Source organism: Stegostoma tigrinum, chromosome 18, assembly GCF_030684315.1.
Source record: "Stegostoma tigrinum isolate sSteTig4 chromosome 18, sSteTig4.hap1, whole genome shotgun sequence".
Lineage (NCBI taxonomy): Eukaryota > Metazoa > Chordata > Chondrichthyes > Orectolobiformes > Stegostomatidae > Stegostoma > Stegostoma tigrinum.
Window position 1 is genome coordinate 60,249,234 of NC_081371.1, and position 13,507 is coordinate 60,262,740.

General features: G+C 43.3%; 1 protein-coding gene across 2 annotated transcripts in view; it reads right to left on the bottom strand.

The window, feature by feature from the left end:
- pah (phenylalanine hydroxylase) overlaps nucleotides 1–13,507 on the bottom strand; it is a 90,812-nt gene that overhangs the window by 52,156 nt on the left and 25,149 nt on the right. For both annotated transcript variants that reach the window (XM_059652584.1, XM_048549293.2), the window contains exon 3: nucleotides 4,390–4,573. In XM_059652584.1, coding sequence (XP_059508567.1) covers nucleotides 4,390–4,573 — 184 coding nt within the window. The remainder of the gene's footprint in view (nucleotides 1–4,389; nucleotides 4,574–13,507) is intronic.

A 13,507-nucleotide genomic window follows, 5' to 3' on the forward strand; every position in this document is an offset into this window, starting at 1 on the left:
CAGATTCTGAAGTTGTGGAATTCAATTTTGAGTCATAGCACCTCCAAAGTGTCTAAAAGAAATACTGCTCCTTGAGCTTGCATTGTGCTTCACTGGAACATTGCAGAAGGTCCAGGATGGGAATGTTTGTGTGAGACCAAGCTGGCTTACTGAAACGACAAGAAACTGGGAGAAAATGGTGGAGCAACTTAACAGGTCTGGCAGTATCTGTGGACAGATAAACAAAGTTAACATTTGGAGTTTGGTATAATTCTTCTTCAGAACTGAAACAAGTTTAAAAAATTGATTTTTTATTCTTTTAAGAGAAATAGAAGAGGGTGAAGGGAACAGATAGTGTAGAGGCCCAGTGCACAAGATGAAGTGAGGTATTTAAAGAGAGAAAGGCCAAGCGTAGACTTGGAGACCGTTTCATAGATCATCTGTGCTCTGTGTGCAACAAACAGCAACATCTTCCAGTCACCAACCATTTTAACCCACCCTCCCACTCACTGGGTGACATGTCTACCCTGCGCCTCCTCCAGTGTCACCATGATGCCACCCGCATACTGGAGGAGCAACACCTCACATTCTGTCTCAGGAGCCTACAGCCCGATGGCTTAAACACAGAATTCACCACTTTGAAAATCTCCCCATCCCCAGCCTCATCCCATGTCCAACCCTCCCTCTCACACCTCCTTCCTTGACCTGACACAAGCTGTGCATCTTCTCTCCCACCTATCCACCGCACCCATCCCACTGATCAATCCCCACCACTCCCTGTCTACACTCACCTATCCCCAGCCCACTTAGCTTTCCCAGCCTCATCCCTCCCCTCTCCATTTATTTACCAACTCCCTTCCCCCTCCCTATTTCCAAAGAAGGTTCCCAACCCGAAACGTCAACTTTCCTGCTCCTCTAATGCTGCTATGTTCCTCCATGTCCATACTGTGTTGCCTCAGACTCCAACATCTGCTATTCTTGCTATCTCTTATCTGGTGATAGTCTTGATGACAAGAAGTGACATTAATGTCACATGAACATGTTGCATTAATATTATTGTAGAGAGGAAGATTAGTGGTAAGTGTGGTGGAGATTGACAGAGACAGCAGTAATAGTGAGGAAAAAGAGAATTCACAAAGCAAACGTTCTACAATTCAACTGGCCAACACTGAAATACTGGATTGTTCATATTCAGAGTTTAGACAACCGGATGACCTTGTAAAGTTAATTAGGGAATCCAAGGAAATCTGTAGAGATATACCAGGGTGTACAATGTTAGCGACTCATTTTGTGGCTGTTCGGGTAGTCAGTATCAAAAAAACAAATGCAATACATGGTAGAAAATCACTTGTTGGAACCAAGTGAATGTAACTGGAGTTCACCAGTCATACTAGTTTCTAAACTGGATGGGTTGACTAGATCCTGTAGAGATTACAGAAAAGTAAATGCAGTTAACAAAACAGGTTAATACTCAATTCCTCTGTTTGTAGATTGCATTGCTTGGCTTAGCAGTGCCTCATTCTTAACTAAGATTAGTCTATTAAAGATCTATTAACATCACAAGAGCTAAAGAGATATCAGCTTTTGTTACACCAAATAGGTTACATCAATGTTTTAGCATGTTATTTGGGTTTAAAATACACCAGGTACATACAAAAGACTAGCTAAAGCGTGTAACTGTGTAGTTTATACAGTGATCAGAGATAATGGGAACTGCAGATGCTGGAGAATCCAAGATAACAAAGTGTGAAGCTGGATGAACGCAGCAGGCCAAGCAGCATCTCAGGAGCACAAAAGCTGACATTTTGGCCTCTTTGATGAAGGGTCTAGGCCCGAAACGTCAGCTTTTGTGCTCCTGAGATGCTGCTTGGCCTGCTGTGTTCATCTAGCCTCACACTTTGTTATCTTAGTTTATTTAGTGAATGCTATGATATATGGCACACCGAAAGGACATGTAAAACAAGAAAGATCTAGTAACAAAAGTAACAAGTAACTATGTTAAAAAAAAGTCAGACGACATATTTTTACAGCTACAATTAACTGGTAACAAATCTTTTCCAGAGTATGATTGTAAAATTGAGAGTAACTCTGATCCTAGAGTGTGGGTAACTGTGAAGGCTCTAATAGAATTCCCCATTCTTAAACCAGAGAGGGAATATGAGATTACTGGAATGTTTGATTTTTATTGAAAATTAGCACCTTGTTCTTCTGCTAGCTAGTGTTCAACATGAGGCAAATTGACTATCTCAACCATTACATTGGTCATTGTTAAATTTGTGATGGTTTCTGTGAACAGTAGGGCCTGATTTTCAGTGTCCTCTGACAACATCCATGTGCACACACATGTGGGTACTCAAAATCCCATGTGCACGCAGTCATGGGTACACACATGGATGCACCAACTTACTAAACAAGTTCATCTGTAAATGTATGTCAATATAAAAACTAATTAGTGATGGTTTCTAAAAATCTAATGAAACAATTCTAACTTAGCCATGAGAAATCTGAATGCTCAGCAGATGGAAATTCAGTGGAGGGGGTGGTACATAATTAAAACGTAACTCCCTATCTGGCCTTCTACAAATACTACATGGGAAAGAACATAACCATGTATAAATTCTAATAAAAAAAAGACAGTAAATGAGTTCTAATGATGGAATATAAAAACAGGGAAAGCAGGGAGAGGAACAGTGAATGAGAACTGGCAGATTTTAAAATTAGACCAGCTAATTTAATTCTCCACAGCCATTTATAACTTTAATTTCTTCTCTCGGACATGGCTAATACTGGCTGCATTGACAGTTGGAAGGTAACCAGCAGGTCAGCCAAGGAGCAGGCCATAAAACAAGGCAGTGAGCAAAGTTTCTGATCAGCCACTTAACGCTGACCTCCTCATTTATCAAATGGCTGTCGTTACGCCTTTGTCCCTTACTATGGTCACTCTGAATGGGGTTAGATGTCCCAAGATTTGGTAAATTTATGAGAATTCATAACACTCATTAAGCTCTTGTCTAAACAAAGTTAACAACTCAAATCTGCCTCAGGGTGATGGCAAATTTGGAAAAGAAGCCTCGTTTCTCAGCATCTTGGACTTTAATTCAACCCTGTGAAGAATAATAAATCTCCAGCAGATATAAAGCTTCATTCTGGTATCTCAAGCACCTGTCTGTCTGCAACCTATTAACATACTGCTTTGAAAAAAAATACTTGTTAGTAAAAAGTTTCACTGTAATTCTGCCAAACAGAAATTTGGATTGATGATTTGGTCAGTTCTTAATGAATGCCAGCATGACAATAAATCGACTGGGAGACCACAGGAGCAGCAATTTTCTCTTGGTTGATGCAGCTGGACTGTTACTAATGAGGCTAAGTTAATATTTTTATACATGGAAGTGGAATTATTCCTTGAGAATTTGCCCCAGCCAGACATTAGATTCAAGGTCATGGGAGAGAAATTCTCATGCTTTATCTCTATGTCGCAAAGCTCACCAATATCTTAGTGCAGAAATTGTGCACATTTGACAAACTTATAGAATACATTGTGCAGGTTTGTATTCTCTGCGTGGTCCCTCACTCTCAGGGAGGGTAAGGGAACGGATAACAGAATTTGGGCACATTCATCCACACCTCACACAATTAGAAAGAAACAACTTGCCTTTATTACAGCTCCACCAGCAATCAAGAAGCATGTAAATATCCAGGACAAAGTAACCCACCTGACTGGCATCGTAAACATCCACTCCCTCCCCACTGATACTCAGTAACAGCAATGCTCTGCATGATGCACTACAGAACATCACAAAAAGATCCTCAGACAGCACCTTCCAAATCCCTGACCACTTTCATCTAGAAAGACAACGGTAACAGGTACATGGGAACACCACCGCCCACAAGTCCCCCTCCAAGCCACTTACTATTCTGAGTTGTAAATATATTGCCAGTCTTTCACTGTAACTGTGTCAAAATCCTAGAATTCCCTTCCTAAGGGTGCTGTAGGTCAACCTACACCAAATGGATTCCAATTCTGGTTGAGGCTACCTTTCTGTGAGGACTCTGTCCACAACCTGAAATACTGATACACAATGCCCCACACTCTCATTCAAAAATAAATCCACTCCTTGCTCCCCACGCTTACACACAATCCCCCACCCCCTCAACATAAACAACCCCACCCTATTGTCCCAATGCCTACACACATTTCCCCATCCCCATACAACAGCCACCTGGTCCATGCACACTCCATCTCTCGTGTACACTTCATCTCCCTGACACACACTCTATATCCCACACACACTCCATTTCCCAAACGTACAGTGTATCCCGCACACACTGCATATCTCCCATACCCATCTCCCATAAGCCGTACCATACTCCCTCTAAGTTAAAAAGTCAAAGATAAGGCTCTGGTACCTGTGTCCTTTTTCTTGTCCCGTGATAATTCATGAACCGTGCCGCTGATTTCTTGTTGCAAACTGTTGAGTATCTCCTCAAGGCTAGTGATATCTTTACAGTCCAGGTCAATGAAGAACTCATAGTGCCCCTTTTTGAAGCGGGAAGGCCTTGATTCAATATGAGTGAGATTCACACCTTTTACCTGCCAAAAGCAAATAAATGTCTGAGATAGTAGGAATGCCAATGCTGGAGAATCTGAGATAACAAGGTGTAGAGCTGAACCAACACAGCAGGCCAAGCAGCATCGGAGTAGCAGAGAAGCTGACATTTCGGGTCTGGACTCTTCTTCCAAAATAAGTGCCCGATTTGGTTTTTAGGAAAGTACCTTCGAAAGGATTTGTTGAAGGAAAATAAATTCACTCATTCAGGGTGCTGCAAAGTGATTTATATCTATTGCATAGCAAGCTCCCACACACATTGATAATGACTGGGTCATTTGTTCTGACTAATTTGAAGTGATGGATAAATATTGAAGCAGATCATTGATTTAAACTTCCCTGCTCTTCCTCCAACTGTGTTGTGGGGGCTTATACATCCACCAGAGCTAGCAGATAGGGTCTTGACTTAGTGTCTCATCTGAAGCTTGACAATTTCATCCATGAGCACTTCCACAGCACTGGATTGAATAAGATCAGGAGGAGCTGGAGCAGAAGTAGGCCATTCAGCTCATTAGCGTCTCTGAAAATCAACAACAGCATGGCTCACCTGATTATGGTTTTAACTTTACGTCCCTATCAGCTCTGATGAGCCCAATAACCCTTGACTTTGAGTATGTTTAATGATCAGGCCACTATTCATCTCTTGGAAATAGATTTCCAAAGTCTTGCAGCCCTCTGAGAGAAGCAAGTCTTCCTCATCTCCCTTTCAATGAGAGATGCCCTTCTTTGAAACTGTATCCCATAGTAATAGACTACCTGAAGAGGGAAACATCTTCTCATCAGCAATTGTGAGAAGCCCCCTCAGAAACTTCTATGTTTCAACAAGGTCAGCTTTCAATTTCCTAAATTCCAGTGAGTATTGAATTAACCTGGTCAACGTTTCCTCATGAGGCAGCCACTTCATCCTGGGAATCAGAGAGTGAACCTTCTCTGAACTATTTACAAAGCGCATCATCCTTAAGCAAGGAGACCAAAGCTGTCCACAGTGCACTGCAGGGAGTTTCACTGATGCCCTGCACAGTTACAGGAAGCCTTCCAAACTTTTTATTTTAAACTTTGAACCACTGTCAATAAAAGCAATTTGCATTCCCAATTTCTTGCTGTACCTGCACGGTGATGTTTAATGGTTCATGAAAAAGGACACCTAGATACCCTATATCTGAGTTCTGAAAACTCACTTCATTAAAATCATATCCTCCTTTTGTAGTATTTGATTGCTGGTGGACAAGTCCAAATTTTCCTATATTGTCCATTCATCTCACCTGTCTGTATCCCTTTGCAGACTCTTTGTAGCTTTCTCTTGGCCTGTGTTCCCACCTATCTTTGCACCATCAGCAAATTGGCTGCAAACAGTGCCTCACCATCCTAACCATTAATAGAATAGAATAGAAACCTATTGTGATGTGTACTTTTACATGAAAAATCCAGTGAAATGTTTTATAAGTCACCCCACCATGGCACCTGCATTAATGATAGAAGTAATACATAATAATACTAAAAAGCAAAATTAAGACAATTTTCATCACAGTTAATGGCTCCTGGGTTTGGGGAAAGCTGATTAAGGAACAATGGAATACCTTGAAGATGCAACCGGGAGGATTTCACCATTCTGGGCTGCTGGAATACCTGGATGCTGAAGACAAAGAAGACCACATGGGTACAAGAGCTCAATGCCAGGATAAGACTGTAACACAGGAGAACCACCACACGGGGAGATTGCTATGCCAGAGTCAGGCCACCTGTTTCAGGCACCTAGGCTATCTGCAGAGCTGGGTCTTTGCCCTAGCCTGCAGGGCAAAGCTTGGAAAGTCAGCCTGGGACCTGTTCTTCACTTGCTAGGAGGCCCTGGGCTGGGGTAGAGCTGTGTCAAACTCATCCTGGCATTGCTTACACTGCTGCTAGAGGCTTAATAGAAGAGCAAGCGAAGATAAGAAAGAATAAAAAGAAAAAAAGAAAAAGAGCAAATGTAAAAAAGTAAAAGTAAAAAGAGCATAAAGAAAAGAGATAGAAATCCAATGACAGCAGACAAGCCTCTGACTCAGCTCTCCTACTCTGCCATCATCTTGCTTGATTGAAGAGTACAAGAAGATCATTACATAGGTCATAACTGAGGCCCAAGCTCTCATCCTTGTGGCCACTAGTTACATGAAAGATCACTAATTAATCCTGACTTTGTTTGCCATTCATTAGCCAATTCTCCATTTATTCTAAAATACCACCCTTAATGATCTCAGCAAGAACCTTCTAGGTGATATCACATCAGATGTCAAAGATGATTACACCAAAAAGTATAAGGTGCAATACCATTGGGGTTATTTGCTGGATTAACAATCTCGACATCATGAGTTCAGTCCCAACAGGACTATTGGAAAATTTCAACTCCATTTGAAGAACCTGGGAAGTATGGAAGAAGCCTCTAATCCCACTCTCAGTCTATATGTGACTCTTGGGCCTCACCAAGCTGTGTGTTTTTAACAGCTCTGTGGTGGGGCACAACGCAACATTCAATTGCACCAAGCCCCCAGGAAGGGGAATTGACTGGACGCTGCAGCGATGCCTTCATTGGGTAGACTGCAGCAACTCCAGGGAGTGACCAATTCCCACCTTCTCAAGTGACCATGTGGGATAAGCAATAAATATTGGCCTTGCTAGCAATCCTGAACCCACATTCCACAACAGAATTAAAGACTAGAGTTTTTAACAACAGGTCCCAAAGAAGATCCTTTGGACTCAAAGCATTAAATCTGTTTCTTTGCCCACAGATGATGCCAGAATTGCTAGGTTTCTCTAATAGTCTTCGCATTTGTTCAGATTTCCAGCACCTTCAGTATTTTCTTCCAGTTAGATTTTTTACAATCTGTTCTGTCTAGTGCCATCCCATTTCTTGAATTTATTGATACACAACTTGCCCTAGCTGGTAGGGACTGAATCAGGAGGTGAGTAGTCTTGATTGGCCAGCTTCATATCTGAATGTTAATATATTACACATAATATTGATATACAACGAGGAGACCTGAGGTAGATGTGGGCTCCTTAGGTGGAAATAAGGAAAGTCATTTTAAAAATTTGTTCATGGGATGTGGGACTTGCTGCCCAGGCCCAGCATTTATTGCCTGTCCCTAGGTGCCCTTGAGAAAGTGGTGGTGAGCTACCTTCCTGAAATTCTGCAGTCCATCAGAATTTATGAGTACAGTGAAAAGTGTACAAGTCATCGCTATTGGAGCCATCTTAGGTACAGAGACCCCTAGGTACAGATTATTTAGTTACAGTTCTTGGAAAAATAGAGAAGTTAAAAAGTCTAGCTTTGCAGATTTCGGGAATAAATGATAAAAAGGAGATGTGCTGTAGGTTGACCCACAATGCCCTTAGGGAGGGAATTCCAAGATTTTGACTCAGTGACAGTGAAAGAACAGTGATACATTCCTAAGTCAGGATGGTTAGTAACTCAGAGGGGAATGTGTAGGGGGTGGTGTCCCCATACATCTGCTGCTCGTGTCCTTCTAGATGATGGAGCCATAGATTTGGAAGATGCTTTCTGAGGATCTTTGGTGAATTTCTGCAGTGCATCTTTTAGATGGTACACACAGCTGCTCCTGAGCATCAGTGGTGTAGGGAGTAGATCCTTGTGGATGTGATGCCAATCAAGTGGCTGCTTTGTCCTGGATGGTTTCAAGCTTCTTGAGTGTTGTTGGGCCTGCACCCATCCAGGCAAGTGGGGAGTATTCCATCCCACTCCTGACTTGTGCCTTGTAGATTGTGGACAGACTTGGGGAGTCAGGAAGTGAGTTACACACTGCTGAAGCTGCTGAAAAAGCTCAGCAGGTCTGGCAGCATCTGTGGAGAGAACGTAGAGTTACTGTTTCAGGTTGAGTGACTCTTCCTCAGATCTGCTAAATGTTAACTCTGATTTTTCTCCACGGATGTTGCCAAATCTGCTGAGCTTTCCCAGAAACTTGGGTTTTTGTTCCCAAGGCTGTGGGTTTCACTTCATTGATACTGTCAGTCCATCCCTTGATAAAGATCCTTCGCAAAGTCTTATAGTTACACATCTTTTGCAGCAGCTGATTTTAACTGTTCACACTGGGCCTGGCCAAAGTATAAAATTTTGCTTGGAGAATGCCTTAAACTTTGTTGTCTCAAACCTTATATAAAATCACCATAGTCTTACCAGACCATAGGGCTGCTCTCTCATTACAGAGATGCAGAGACATGACTGGTGATGGTTTAACTGAGGTCAGAGGAAATGTTGGGAAGGAAAATCCTGCATGGCAACCTCAGCTGTTGCAAGAATTAGAATCACGACAGTGTGGAGGCAGGCCATTCAGCCCATTGAGTCCACACCAACCCTTAATTTCCTGCAGTTAATCTACCTAACCTGCTTACCTTTGGAATGTAGAAGGAAACCAGACCACCCAGAGGAACGTCACACAGACACGGGGAGAATGTGCAAACTCCACTCAGACAGTTGCCTGAGGGTGGTACCAAACCTGGGTTCCTGGAGCAGTGAGGTAGCTGTGCTAACCACTGAGCCACCGTGCCATCCTAAATTGAATTGAATTGAACCTTCGCTATTGAAGTCAGTTGACATTGCACACCAGCCACCAACTGGTCTAACCTACTACCCTGCTCAAGCAATAACATGTAGATCAAGAAGTATATCTTTGTGTGAGCTGGGTAACCTACTCAGCCTGTGAGCCATAATCATCCTGGTACCTGGCTGTATTTTCATTTCAAAGTCATATCCTTCATATTGACAGGGAGATACTGCAAATATGGTGATGCATTCATTTGTAATTTGTGGCAGATCATTTCAGTAGTGAATTTATTGCAGTTCAGATGAATGAGGGAGAATCTCATAGATGCTTACAAAATTCTAACAGGACTGGACAGGATAGATGCAGGAAGGATGTTCCCGACGGTGGGTGCATCCAGAAGCAGGAGTCACAGTATCAGGATTTGGTGTAGATGACTTAGGATGGAGATGAGGAGATATTCCTTCACCCAGAGAGTGGTGAGCCTGTGGAATTCATTACCACAGGAAGTAGTAGATGCCAAAACATTGAATGTATTCAAGAGGTGGCGAGATATAGCACTTGTGGTGAATGGGATCAAAGGTTATGGGAAGAAAGTTGGATTAGGCTGTTGAGTTGGATGATCAGCCATGATCATGAATTATGATGGAGCAGGCTCGAAGGGGGAATGGCCTCCTCATGCTCCTATTTTCTATGTTTCTATGTAAGTTTGTACACATAAAACTCCTTGATGCTGAAGGCTAGAATTTGTGCGATACATCGGGATATTTATGCAAGCAACATGGTTTTTGAGCCAAAGGCGAAAGAGACATTTTTTACCTTGCAAAAGACACGCATATTGTGGATGTGAGTTTGCTCGCTGAGCCGGAAGGTTAGTTTTCAGATGTTTCGTCACCATTCTAGGTAACATCATCAGTGAGCCTCTGACGAAGCGTTGGTGTTATGTCCCGCTTTCTATTTATCTGTTTAGGTTTCCTTGGGTTGGTGATGTCATTTCCTGCGTTGGTGATGCCATTTCTTGTTCTTTTTCTCAGAGGATGGTAGATTGGCTCCAAATCAATGTGTTTGTTGATGGAGTTCCGGTTGGAATGTCATGCTTCTAGGAATTCTCATGCGTGTCTCTGTTTGGCTTGTCCTAGGATGGATGTGTTGTCCCAATCAAAGTGGTTCTTGCAAGGTAGTTTGTAGATGACGTTCATTTTGTTTGTTGTCTGTATAGAGTCTTTGCAAGAACTGTGACAAACACTGCATTGGACAAACAGGCAGAAAGCTAGCCACCAGGATACATGAACATCAACTAGCCACAAAACGACATGACCCACTATCACTAGCATCCTTACATACAGATAAGGAAGGACACCACTTTGATTGGGACAACACATCCATCCTAGGACAAGCCAAACGAGACACACATGAGAATTCCCAGAAGAATAGCATTCCAACCGGAACTCCATCAACAAACACATTGATTTGGAGCCAATCTACCATCCTCTGAGAAAAAGAACAGGAAATGGCATCACCAATGCAGGAAATGACATCATCAACCCAAGGAAACCTAAACAGATAAATAGAAAGCGGAACATAACACCAGCACTTCATCGGAGGCTCACTGATGATGTTACCTAGAATGGTGACGAAACGTCTGAAAACTAATCTTCCAGCTCAGCGAGCAAACTCACATCCAGAACCTCAAACTGAGCTACAAATCTTCTCAAAACTCGCTAACATGCATATGATCTTTTCTGATGCAACACTTGGGAATCATGATATTACTGCAATTGTAGTATTATTGTCAATCAGCTTTTGCCGACAGAACCAGCTTGAGAGAATAGAAGTGAGTAACTGGTGGTTGTCTTACAGCTCATGGGAGAGGCCTCTTGAACAAATCTGGCAGCAGAGATTCCCTTTCCATGAAGTTGGGTACACAGATTGAGAGGAAGTTAAAAATCTGACACAATGTCACAGATCTTCTTTAACCATGGGGATGGTGTTTTTGGATATCCTTGATCTTACTTGGATCAGGTTGGACTCACAGGTGGAGTAAAAGAACCCAAACAGGTTTATCTGGCTAATGTTGACCTGGTACTTCTCTCTGTTAAAAACCAATCCTTGTGACTGTGCTGCAGTTTTCGTTAGGCAAAGGTGTGGTCTTGGTTAGACGCATGACCATAATATTATCAGCTATGTAACCACAGCTAGTTGCATTTTCAATGACACTAACCATCTGGTATTGGATAATGCCACAGCTAGATGACAATTCAAAAGGCAATGATTGGAAATTGTAGCTATAAATGCCATTCTAAATATTCATTTTTGGGATTCTCCTGCTACATCAGTATCTCTGTTTTGGACCGGTTTAGTAACTAATCTCAATTAGGAAAATTTAGATTTTAATTCAGCACTGTACCTTTCCCAGAATTCCTAATTGTGTCAGGTCTGTAAGTGTGGCCACAGGCCACAGGCATTCAATATTGTTGATTGATTTTATTGCATTGTGTCCAGTTTGTTCCACTGCAGTGCACATGGTTTGAATTTCATAAATTGTGACTATATCACGATTATGTATTGGAAGCCCTGCACTTCTGGACTGTTGGTACCTACCAGGTAGAAGATTGCAGGTAGCTAAGATGAGCTTGGGAATTGGCACCGCAGTGTGAATTTGTCAGTGCCTAGAATTGGTGATCCATTATAGATTGTGAGATGGTCCCTTGTAGGCTGTTCTGTGGTGTGCCGCTTGCTGAGCTGCGTGTCTTTCAGGAAATGTAGTAGCAAAATGTTGGCACTAACTCCTATGTTGATTTTAGCTTTTACTGTGTGTGGTCCTGCCTGCTGAGGACATTTCATATTACTAGCTTTAAAAGTGCCTGATCACCTTATACCAGTAACATGATGTGTGATGTTGACAATCTGGAAAACTTGGACATCTGATATTTGTCTTTAGGCTTAGTTGACTCTAAACTCATTGATACATTTGAGTTTATGCATCTTCTTAATCCTTTCCTTGCGACCAATATTGTGGTGCTGTTCAGTTTTGTTCACTTGTGTTTTGTTCTGGGGTCTGGCTTGGCTTTGACTGTAGCAATAGTGTTGACTGCATTCAGGCATGTAATTGTTATTGGCCTGCTATTATGGTTTTAGACTGTGATAATGGGAACTGCAGATGCTGGAGAATCCAAGATAATAAAATGTGAGGCTGGATGAACACAGCAGGCCCAGCAGAATCTCAGGAGCACAAAAGCTGATGTTTCAGGCCTAGACCCTTCATCAGAGAGGGGGATGGGGTGAGGGAACTGGAATAAATAGGGAGAGAGGGGGAGGTGGACCGAAGATGGAGATAAAAGAAGATAAGTGGAGAGAGTATAGGTGGGGAGGTAGGGAGGGGATAGGTCAGTCCAGGGAAGACGGGCAGATCAAGGAGGTGGGATGAGGTTAGTAGGTAGGAGATGGGGGTGCGGCTTGGGGTGGGAGGAAGGGATGGGTGAGAGGAAGAACAGGTTAGGGAGGCAGAGACAGGCTGGACTGGTTTTGGGATGAGTGGGTGGGGGGGGGAAGAGCTGGGCTGGTTGTGTGGTACAGTGGGGGGAGGGGACGAACTGGGCTGGTTTTGGGATGCAGTGGGGGAAGGGGAGATTTTGAAGCTGGTGAAGTCCACATTGATACCATTGGGCTAGAGGGTTCCCAAGCGGAATATGAGTTGCTGTTCCTGCAACCTTCGGGTGGCATCATTGTGGCACTGCAGGAGGACCATGATGGACATGTCATCTAAAGAATGGGAGGGGGAGTGGAAATGGTTCGCGACTGGGAGGTGCAGTTGTTTATTGCGAACTGAGCGGAGGTGTTCTGCAAAGCGGTCCCCAAGCCTCTGCTTGGTTTCCCCAATGTAGAGGGAGCCACACCGGGTACAATGGATACAGTATACCACATTGGCAGATGTTCAGGTGAACCTCTGCTTGATATGGAAAGTCATCTTGGGGCCTGGGATAGGGATGAGGGGGGGAGGTGTGGGGACAAGTGTAGCATTTCCTGCGGTTGCAGGGGAAGGTGCCGGGTATGGTGGGGTTGGAGGGCAGTGTGGAGCGGACAAGGGAGTCACGGAGAGAGTGGTCTCTCCAGAAAGCAGACAAGGGTGGGGATGGAAAAATGTCTTGAGTGGTGGGGTCGGATTGTAGGTGGTTACGTGGAACAGTCCCTCTTCCGCACCTACACAGGCCCCAAACCCCACCTCTTCCTCCGGTACATTGATGACTGTATCTGCGCCGCCTCTTGCTCCCCAGAGGAGCTCGAACAGTTCATCCACTTCACCAACACTTTCCACCCCAACCTCAAGTTCACCTGGGCCATCTCCAGCACATCCCTCTCCTTCCTGGACCTCTCAGTCTCCATCTC